This window comes from Nelumbo nucifera, chromosome 1, assembly GCF_055504915.1.
Source record: "Nelumbo nucifera cultivar China Antique chromosome 1, China Antique-T2T, whole genome shotgun sequence".
NCBI classification, from domain to species: domain Eukaryota; kingdom Viridiplantae; phylum Streptophyta; class Magnoliopsida; order Proteales; family Nelumbonaceae; genus Nelumbo; species Nelumbo nucifera.
The window spans coordinates 25,425,978-25,437,980 of record NC_142649.1 but is presented as its reverse complement, the minus strand read 5'-3'; the positions used below and the strand labels follow the sequence as shown (position 1 = coordinate 25,437,980).

Below are 12,003 nucleotides of genomic sequence, written 5' to 3'. Positions count from 1 at the left end.
TGAGTATGACATTACAGTACCTTTACACATATAAATTCTGAGTTCTGAAAAGCTAGTCACTGGTCATGGTCTCATGGAGACATTTTGTAAATGGAGTAGGCCCACTAGAAAAAGGAAGACTCTCTCTCTCTCTCTATACAATCTCCCAATGGTCAAAAGAAAATGATGTAGGAAGCTGGATGGCACTTTAAGAAGCTTGTTCTTAGAATCTTAAAACTTTGAATTCAAAAGGGTTGATGCTGTGTGTGAACTTGTAAGCTTGAGGAAGATTGGAAAAGGTATTAACAATGGCTCCATAGCGTGATAGGAACTGCAAATGCTGAAGCCCCAGATCATCCATCAATATATAAAATGTCTTCACTTAATCAAAGAAAAAGTATAGAGATCTGACAGGCTGAGTTCATGATCTGGAGCATCGATCTTATTGTGTTTCTTTTTTTTTTTTTTTTTTTTCCTTGCTTTGTTGTAATTCTTTCATGCATGCTAGCTAAGCTAGACTAGAAAATCCAAGAGCTCAAGGGTGCAAGAAAAAGGCTATAGAAATATTGATGGAAAGCCTTCTGAATCTACCATCTCAATAATGTATTTTGCTTTTAAAGTTTAACTGATCAAACCCAAGTAATAAGGTCGGCCTGTCTCCTTCCTCATGTCCCTTTATTCCATGGTCCTTCTCTTTGTCAGAGTCCTTATCCAACCCTTCCTCACCTTTACTCCTTCCACCTTGCTGCCCACATGGCACACGTTAGACTTGTTGGACCTCTTCCACCGGATGATCTGGAGCAGATGACCTATCCGCTTTCGCCACCTCAGCGTCGCACGTGGTTTGTTATGCTCAACTACAGCCTTAACCTCCCTCGCTTCCTTACTCAACTTTTGATTGCAATGCATGTGAAAGAGATCATTTGAAACCCTAGAACTTGTACCCTTGTCCCATGAGGCAACGCCATTGTCTTCAAACTTGATCGATATGAATGAATCTGCAAATGGTTAAAACCCAGAATTTTAGACAACCAATCACAGAAAAGTAGGACTTGTTTCTACTGAGATAATACGACAAGAAGAGCTTAATGACAAGTGGACACCAAAGGGACCTTCATACGTGTGGCTTTCTTGTTCCCGCCTAGACAGATCTTCCATATGACATGAACAAATATGTGCAGATGAACAAAATCATCCACTCTGTACACATTCTTCCTTTGAACATTTCCCAAACTTGCCACATCATCCAAGAAACATCCAATTAATATCTAGGAACATCTGAACCACCCAAAATAATTAAAATGGCATGGGAGATCAGTAATTAAAGTAGGGTTGATGATGCTTATTTTCACTATTTTGCATGTTAGATATATTTTCCAGTATGGAAACAATGTCTTTCCCATTGGCTCTTCCAACTGGGCACCCTAAAAAATCAAGCTTTTTAAGAAATAAATAATAACCGAACTTTATGGGCTTTCTCTTTCCGGTGGGTGGTTGGGAGCATAAAACTAGACAGCAGCCCGATGTTTTCAGCTCCCACCCCACTTAGTAGAACCTTATACAAAAGGAAAGAAATCTGTAAATCCAAGAAAATATGCATTGAGAGGACAGCCCAAGCCCAAATCTTATGAAAACTTGTACATTTGGTTTCTATACTGTAAGCTAAAAACCGAGGTATTCATCTTCTGATTATATTTCTTGATATATGCTAGGAAGAAAGAATTTTAGACAAGTACCTTCTGGGCTCGTGGACAAGTAGTCATCGTCGGAAACATCAGCAGACTTGGGTTGTAAGAACTCAAGGCGATTAAGCAAGGAACCCAAAGCAAATATCTTTGGAAGGGTGATGGGGAACTTCCTGTGTTCGAGAATGCTATTTCTTCTGGACTCTGATAAGGGAATATGCCCCTGCTTTGCTGCCAAAATGAGAAGTCTCTCTTTCAAGCAAAGAGCACACACTCCAACAATCACTGCTTTGGGATGGAAATAACAGCAGGACTTCTCTTCACTATAATCATCATTCATGTTTACAAGAAGCTAAAGAAGAAGAAGAAGAAGAAGAAGAAGAAGAAGAGAAAGCAGGAAACGATGAGTGCAAATTTGATCAATTAAGGGGGATTATATATGTATATGAAACAGTCTCCTAAATCAAGCCCTAAATTGTACACGTGGCTACCTATCCTATCAAACTTTAGGGGGTAAGGTTTTGGACGACTTCTTGGAAGCAATGTACAAGTTGGAAAAATACTTCTCGGCACCTTCTTCCATGATGTCACTACCTTCTTGTACTTAACCAAGATTTATTTCTGGGTTGGTTGGTTCATGGTTTAGATAGAATAGTATCAAAATTGGAGTTTATCCCCAGTATTCCCATCCAAGAGAGAACCAAATAGATGGAATATTTGTTAGGTACCCAACGTTTATGGATGAATACCAGCCACAGAGAATTTACCAGCTTAGGCAAGAAAATCTTTTTCCTTTTTAGGCTCTGTTTGTTTCAACAGTTGTTGCTGAAATACTTAAGGGCCGGCCTCTAAAGAACGCTTCAGTCGTTTGAAAAATTTCCATCCTTTTACAGTGAAACAAACGCAGCCTTGAAGAAATCAGAGTGCAAAGACCCATGTTTGTTTCCCCACAAATTAAAAGAAAACAGTAAAAGCTTCTCCACATTTAAATAAAATATTCCTATAAAACTTTAACAAGAAGAAACTAAGTAGAGATACTTAGAAAAAAATTTACTGGAGTTTGTAAGAATCTTGACTTGATTTCTGTCAAGAATAAATTTTCAAGCTTAAGAGGCTGATATGATAAGGACAGATAGATCCGACCATCCGCACATTCTACAGTCGAAGAGGTTGATTTCAATGATTCAGACTGAGCACTCGCCGACAACCAAATGGCATATTCACTTTGAGCATCGTCTAACATTTGCTGACAATCTCACTGACCACTTTTTAGAGAAAAATTTCCTGACGATTTTGACAGAATAAGAGGCTGATTAAGGTAAGAAATAATGAACAAGATAGGGTTGTTTTTAAGGAAATTATACTCACATTTAGCTGCATTGATCAATAACCCTTCATCCATATATATATATATATATGATGAATTAACTATCAACATTAATTCATCCATAAAAAGAGAAAGATGTATGATGAGAAGATGAACATGTGTGTAGAAAAAAATATTCTGCAACCCCATCTAGCTTCAGTATTGATTATTTACAACTTCTGTCCTTTACTTTGAATCAGTGCCAATATCCAGAAGCAAATTAGGTTTTGCGACAAACCTCACTTTGTAGGTCCCAGTTGAACATCTATTGGTCGAGTTGGTTACTCTAACCCGTGTTAATAAAAGGGAAAGGTTCTAAAGTCACTTCTGAAATACGTCATAGCAATATACAAATACCATATGATATATGGGCCATGGTCTGTTCCCCTTAAATTAACAAAATAAATAAGTAAATAAACAACAACAACAACAATACTAATCCCCTCCCCAAAAAAAATCCAATTAAATGGCCTGAAGTTTATTTAAATATATCCCAGTATTTATAGATAAATTTCTAGAATTTTTTTTTATCATTTTTCTTCTTCTTTTTCCTTTCTGTTCAGAAATATTAATTTTTAGTATTAAAAACATTTGCAATATATAAATGTTACAAATTCTATGGCTAGGGAAATGTTCTAAAGTCACTTCTGAAATACATCATATTAATACACAAATACAATATAATCTATCGGTCATGTTCTGTTCCCCTTAAATTAACAAAAAAAGAATCAATAATAATTCTAAAAACGTTTTGAATAAAATTTAAAAATGTTAATTATAGGCAATAATGAGGTGTCCTCTCAAGCCGCAATTAATGTTTATCTTTGTAAAGTAAAGATAATTTATTGTTTCCTCAACAATTAGAATCCCAAAAATAACTAAAATATCAAGTGGCGTAAACTTGTCTGATCTTTTCGTTTTCTTCAGAGAGATGATCTTTGGGTGAGATGTGCTCAATGGTTGGTCCAGATTGGATATATATGATACATGATTATTGAAGGGGGGAGGCAGCTTAATTAATTTAGGGAAGTCTAATTGTAGCCTCGGTCATGCAAGTAATTGTGGATGATATCCTTCTAGGCAATACATGTGATCCATTGGCCTCCAAGAAAAGGGTCCTTTATATTTAAAAATGTAAGCATGTGAATTTATTCTTGAAATCTTTTAGACAGAGATGTGACTAGCTACATAAGGACATACAGAAAAGGACTTATTGGGTGAAAATAATAATAAATTATTTAAGCACCCATAATTTTACATGGTGTAGTGGCCAAACAGGATTCACTTAGCCAACCTCGCTCCTATAGTTGGAATAAGGCTTGGTCGATGATGATGTGACTAAGTTGAGTTTTGCTTATCATTTTAGTCTCTACTTCAGAGTCCTAATATCAGTACACTATTAGAACTTCCTGGGGTCTTCTCAAATTCGTTTTAGGGAGAAATCCACGTATTCGATCTAATGAGGCTTTTGGAATTCTCAATTCCACTTCTTTAAGAAGATATGATGTAGCTCTAAGTTTAATCAGTGCAATTAATTATTGAAACTGTTGAAGCTTCCAAGTGATGCTATCTAGGCCTAAAAAAGCAAAACGTTGACAATCAAGCTAATTTTGGAAGGACCCGAAAGAGTTCATTCGCAATTGTTTGGACAGAAGTCGTTAAATTTAACAATATGGTCTCTCACTGAAGCAATTCTAGAGATAAGTTGTGATGGTGATAGTCTGATCAAACTATTAGCTAGAGAGATCAGTCCACGTGAAATGAAACCCAGTCCCATGCATGACTACGTCTCCACCTATGAGAAGGATTACCTGATAAGACTCGATATGGGTATCCTCTGTTGTAGATCTATCTTGTTGTAACTATATTTCAAATTTAGATTCTCTAACAAATTATTAAGGATAATATATTCATTATACACTCAATTATTTATTTTGTTAGATGGTATTAAAGGGCCAACCGAATAGATAATGATAATCACTCTATAGTTTGTATGTCTCTTTCTTATTATATAATTAGCGGGGACCCGTGTGATGCATGAGATTTATTAAGCGAAAGTTAAATAATAAAAAAGGTCATTTATTAAAATACCTCTTATAATTTCATGGATCTACTAAAATCCACCCTATAATTAGCATTTTACTAAAACACCACTTATAATTTGCAATGGATTTAATCAACCTTCCATTAGATAACAGTGGAAAATGACAGTGTTGACCCTAATGTTCATTTAAATAAATTTAATCAAAAGAAAATAAAAAAAATACCATTTTTGCCCTTAATAAGACACGGGCAACCACTCTATTGACTATATTTGGTCAATTTTATTTTCTATACAAAAAAAAGTGTTAAGGGTATTTTTGGAATAAAAAATCATGGGTTTAATGGAAAAAGAAAGACTCCCAAATGAAATGTTGATTAAGTAAATAAGTTGGAAAATATACGAGATGTTTTAATGAAATGAAAACTATAAGGTAGGTTTAAGTAAATATGTAAAGCTATAAGGTGTGTAGGAATGGCAACGGGGCGGGGATCATATTCTTCGTCCCTAACCCCGACTCTTAAATTAACCATCATCCCCAATCCCCAATAGGGATCATTTTAAATATGTTTTGATATATATAATATAAATAATATAATAGTATATTTAATATAAATAGCATTTAATATATATATATATATATAAATAATCGGGATCGGGGTGGGGCGGGGACCTCAATCCCCATCCCCGACCCGGAATGGGGATTCCTATTAATCCCCATCCCCACCAAAACAAACCCCATCCCCAGCTCCACCGGGTCGGGGAAGTCGGGTCCCCGTCAAAGATGGGGAAAATTGTCATCCCTAAAGGTGTGTTCTAGTAAATGACCCTAATAGAAACACATAAGAGTACACAATTGTTTTATATTTTCAACTTTTTAAATAATTAATAATTATTCATATATTATATACTACTTTTAATAATTTTTTTATAATACACAAATAAAAATAATTAATTTTAATTAGGTTTATTCATCAAACTGATGAAATCGACCAACCCAATCAACTCGACTTGAGTTGCTCGGTTTTCTAGTATTTTAGGTTGGCTTCAGTTCAAAATTTTCTCAATTCGACCAAGTTTGATCAGTTTTGGCCATTTGTAAACCGACCAAAGCCGAATGACCTAACCATGGATATATATTAATATTTTATATTTTAAATATAATTTTTAATATGAAAAAGTGGAAAATTTACCATATTTCTTAGTCTAAAATGCTTTATATCATAAATCTAATTTTTAAATATATTTTTTAATAATTGCACAGTAATTTTTAAAATTTAATTTAATTTTTAAGTTTAAATCTTTTGAACCAACTGACCAAACCAAAATATCGACCCAAACAGATACAACTTGAGTGGGTTGGATAAAGGTTAATCGGTTTTAGTTGGCCAACTCCCCAACCTAACCAAGTCAATTTGGTTGGCCAAAAAATCGACCCAAATAGTCTCATCTCTGATAAATAAGAATAGTTTAATCTCCAATAATTATTGAAAATTTATAGCAAAAATACACAATTATTGAAAATATATTGATAATGAAAAATACAGTAATTACAAAAATACAATAAGTACTAAAAATATATTAACTTAGTCAATAAATAGTATAATCTCAAATAATACTTTAATCTCTAATAAAAATTAATCAATAAGTTATAACAACAATATAATAAATACGATAAGTACAATAAATTAAATTTAAAACTTTCAATAATAGTACTTTAATCTCCAATAATTATTAAAAGTTTTCTGTTAAACAACAAAACAAAATAAATTTATACATAAATCATTGAAAATACATTTATCACAAACAATAAGAAATAAATACTGAAATACAATAAATATTAATTTTACTATATATAATAATAAAAAAATACAGATTAAGTGTTTAAAATTATTATAAATAAAGATTAATTTTTGAAAGTTATTTTCTTGAATTATTACTTGATATAATTGAAATTACTTATTTACAATGTTATGTAAAAATATTAAATTATTATTAATTTCAATATTATGTTATAATTATTTTTCTAATTTTCAGGATTAATTTTTAATTTATTACATAATTTCTTTATTTTAACTATTTAAAATCTAGTTATTTTAAATATTTTGTTATTTAAAATATTTATTTATTTAAATACTTAAATAATATGTTAAATATTTAAATTTTAAAATATGACTTATTTATTGAATTTAGTTATCCATAAAATCATAACTTATACTATTATTACATAATTTCATTATTAATATTTTTATATATTAAATTATTATTAATTTTAATATTATGTTATAAATATTTTTCTACTTTGAAGAAATTTTTTAAATTTATTACATAATTTCGTTATCTTCACTATTTCAAATCTAGTTATGATAAATATTTAGTTATTTAAATATTTAAATAATCTATTAAATATTAAAGATCTTTTGTTATTTGAATTTTACATATTTAAAGCTATTACATATTATTAAATATTTAAAAAAAATTTAAATTGATATTCTAGAAAAAACATAATTTAAATTGTCAGTACATAATTTCGTGATATATTTTATAAAAATATAAAATTATTTTTTGTGTTTTTAATAAATATTTTAAAGTTATTATATAATTTTGTTAGAATAAATAAATAACTTTTAAAAATTTTTAATCTAAAATTTCTTTAGATATATATAGATAAAAAGTAGAGGAGAGGATAAATAGGAATTAGAGATAATTTAGGAGAGAAACTCTCTACTAAATTAGAGATAACTTTGGAGATAAATAGGAATTAGAGATAATTTATAAAATAAATAGGAATTAGAGAAAATTTTGGAGAAAATAGAGGATAGTGGGGGAGGTACTTTAGGAGAAATTTTAGGAGAAGAGGTTATTTAGGTTATTGGGAAAGTGCATCTCATTGGTTGTCTTGAAAATGATATGGAGTAAAAAAAATAAAAAATGAGAAAAAATGAGAAAATTTCTTGACCGCTTTGTTTTAATATATATATATATATATAGATTGTAGATCGATCGATAACAACTCCCTACATGTTGTAACTGTTGCATTTCCTTTTATTTTTAGTGTATGTGATTCAAAATTTTTATAGGGGTATTTTTGTCCTTTTATCTTTTCAAATATTTGCAAATTTTAAAGTTTGAAAAACTCGTTTAAGGTACTAAATACTTTATTGAGGATGCTAGGGACAAGGAATATGTTAGGAATAATTATCTTTTCCTTTGGACTTTGCCATGATAAAGGAGAAATATGTGTTATCACAAATTTATGATTAGCATATAATTTTTAGTGACCTTACAATAGGAGAGGTCATGCTTAATTTTATTTTTTCTTATATGCTATATTTCCCTAATATCCATAAAAATCTAAAATTGTCGTTGGATTTTTTACTAATAAATTGGGAGCAAAATTCTTCTTTAAATATCAAAATTGGAGTACTTATTGGAAATGACTTTGCATGGTAAAGAAGAACATGCTAATTTTCTTATTTGAAGAAAATAAACTTTTGCTTTAAAAAAAAAACAACAGGCATGAAAAACACTATGTTTTGTGGATAATAATTTTTTATGAAGTTTTATATTTACTTTTCTTTTTTTGAAGTAAGAATAAAGTTTGAATCGAAACTATGAAGCTTTTGAAAACTAAATGGCTAATTCATCCAGTTATTTTTCCTATTCTCTTAGATCCAATGGTGTAAAGAAGTAAAATAAAAAAGGAGGTTGAACTCTTTATTAACAAGTTTAGAATTTTCACAACGAAAAATGTAGAGGATGTTTTTTCAATTGTATGTTACTTATAAAATAGGATACCTAATAAAAACGGGTACAACTCCCTACCAATTCATAAAAGTGTATCAAATTTAAAATACATAAAAGTGTTGGGGTGTTTAGTAAATGTTGGAATACCTAAAACCATTAATAGGGCAATAATATTGTTTGTATTTTATTGGTTATACACAAATTGTGCAAGATTTTTGTTCTCAAATTAAACAATTAATTAGAACAAGAATAATTGAATTAGAAATAAATTTTGAAGTTGGAAAAGAATCTACTTTATATGATAAAACATTCATCTATTTGGTAGATGAAGTTCCCAAAGCAATGTGACATTTTTTATGATAACAAATTCTTTGAAAGTACTAATGTTCTTTGAATCCAAGTGTACAGATAATTCAATGGTTCTTCCATACATGAATTGATGTTTGGTCAAGAAATGCAAGAATTCTCTCTTGGAGGAGGAAGATCAAGTTCAAGGGTTTTTAAGGATTATATTTAAATAGGAACTTGATGTAATCAATATGCATGTGCAATGCAAGGGCTCACACCTACCTTGGTTCACCTCATGCCATAAAGACCAATGGTTAGTCTACCTAGGAAAGGCCTTAGACAATTTCCAAAATATTAATTCATGTGAAAAAATAAGTTCAATGATTAAAAATAATCAAATTTCAATCTTTGGGAGTTTAATGAGTCAACTCCCTAGCCATAGGAGTTGACTACTTGAACATTCTAGAGATATTTATAGAAAGTAATCAACTACCTAACTCTTATAGTTGACTAGTTATGATAAATAACTCTAGAAGGCCACAAGTAGTTGACTATTAGAAACATTGAACTTCTAGAAGAGCCAAGTAATTGACTACTTAAGTTCACATTTTTGGTCTTCATCTGAGAGTCGATTATCTATATTAAGTAGTTGGCTCCCAATCAATCTTGTTAGAGTTATTCAACTTTGATAGATTATGTAGTTGACTACTTTGTGTTGATTATTCTTAAAATGAGTTATTGTTCAACCATTTGAATTATAATGGTTCTTTCCTCTTGAAGCAAGCTTTGAAATCTTTTGGGAATGATTTCTGAAACTTTCCAATAGAAGTTTAATCAATCTCCAACAGATAAAAAGTGTCCATATTAAAAGTTCTTTGAATTTAAGAGTATATAAGCATGTTTTCCATAGGAAAAACCTAACAAGAAAGAAAAGCGAAGAGATTTTAAGAGAGATTTAAGTTGAAAAGAGTGAAATATCAATGAGAAAAGAAATGAGAAACTTGAGCCATAGTTGGTTTCTCTTTGAGATATCAAAATCTCTTGAGTGTTTGAGCCCTAACACCATTGTGCACAGTTGCATCTAAATAGTTTGTGGTATATTGTTTATTAGATTTGTTGAGGCATTTCATAGTTCGAGTGGCTAGAGGGTTTCTAGCTGGGTGTTGTAGAGCGTTTTAGGATTGAACACTAAAAGGTATGGATAACACTTGAAGTCTATCTAGGATGTTGTAAGAGGTTTTGTTGGCACATATAAGCCCGATTGAATAGTGGATTATAAACTTTTAAGTGGTGTCCTTGAGGAGATGATGTAGGTAGTGAATAGTGGAACCTTTATAAATCTTGGATGCTTTCTTGTTGCTTTCATTCTTGTACTTATTGGTTTTCTACATACATTTTGTTTTACAACATTCATTCATTCATCTTACACTCATTGTAGAAAGAGACCTTAGGAAACTTGTTTTATGAACCCAATTCACCCCCTCTTGGGTTAGTCCATTGGGCAACTCAACATGATTTTACCTTGAGAGAAATTGCATGGTACTAAACTCAATTTTTTTCTTGTGTCATAAGGTATGCTTGCTACTCCTATATTGAGCCCTATAGTAAATTCAAACTTGATTTTTACTCAGTGTAGTGTGTTCAGTTTGGCTTCAACCCACAACATAAAGGACTCAATTGATTGGAATTTTATCAATCATATTGCTTCTTTTGACAGGTTAGATTTTCCATTTTCTTGCACCACTAATCTAACTTAACCATTTATATCACCGATAGGCCCATGTAACTATGTTGGAGCACCACCTGTGGTCTTCCCTTCACTTAGCAATATGAATACTATTATTGGTATACTATGTCCACTATCGGCCTATTCCCCCAGTCCGCCTTTTTCTCATGAACCCCATGAGCCTATTGCACCTTCTTTTGATGTTGAGCTAGCTCATTCTCCACTCCCTATACATCTCATGACCAAGCCTAACCCAGTACATGCCATACAAGTTAGTCATCTCACCGATGTTGGTCCAACCCTTGGCCCATGAAGATTTCATTGGGTTCTAGCCATGTCTAAGTATTACAAGGCACTCATGCAAAATTCTACATAGTTCCTTATTCTACCTCAAGTTGGAAATATTGTTATAGGTAACCGCTATGTTTACAAAATCAAGCATCAATTTGATGGGTCAATTGATGAGTTCTTCAAGGCATGTCTTGTAGTCAAGTGCTACTCGCAGGAAGTTGGTGTTGGTTTTGATGAGATGTTCAACCTGATTTTAAAACCTACTACTATACGAACAATTCTTAATTTTGCCTCATCCTTATACATTTCTCAATGTTCTCTTGAATGAAGACATTTATATGAAGCACCTTATCAACCTAGATATCCATACTATGTCTACAAGATATATTACACTCTTTATGGTTTAAAACAAGCTCCTCGAACTTGGAACATGCAGCTTTGTAACTACCCCTTGCATTTGGAGTTTAAAGATTGTATGGCTAATACTTATTTATTCATTCAACCTTGCAATTCTGATATTCTTATTATATTGGTATGCATTGATGATATTTTAATTACTAGCTCTAATGCATCTACTATTTATTCTATCATTAGTTATCTTTCCTTTTAATTTGTACCAAGAGATCTTAGGCCCAGCTCATTACCTTTTACATCTTGAATCCACCGGTCAACTACTAGTATGCATCTCTCACAATACAAATATGTGTAGGATCTCTTGGTTCACCTGTAAATGCATGAGGCAAAGTCAATTGCCTCTCTTTTGGTTACCTTAACTTGCTTGGAATGCTTCCTTCGATGACCATTACTTGATCCATCATTTTTTTTTAAAGTATTCTAGTGGCTTTGCAGAATGTAACACTTGCATTAAAATATCCCTTGC

General features: G+C 31.5%; 1 protein-coding gene across 1 annotated transcript; it reads right to left on the bottom strand.

Moving 5' to 3' along the window:
- Window positions 1-421: 421 nt before the first annotated feature.
- LOC104587825 (uncharacterized) lies at window positions 422-2,115 on the bottom strand. Its single transcript, XM_010245560.3, has 2 exons — window positions 1,716-2,115; window positions 422-977 (listed from the first exon to the last, which is right to left on the bottom strand). Exons 1-2 carry the CDS (start codon window positions 2,002-2,004, stop codon window positions 655-657), a joined length of 612 nt encoding a protein of 203 aa, XP_010243862.1. The 5' UTR covers window positions 2,005-2,115; the 3' UTR covers window positions 422-654.
- Between the last annotated feature and the right edge of the window lie 9,888 nt (window positions 2,116-12,003).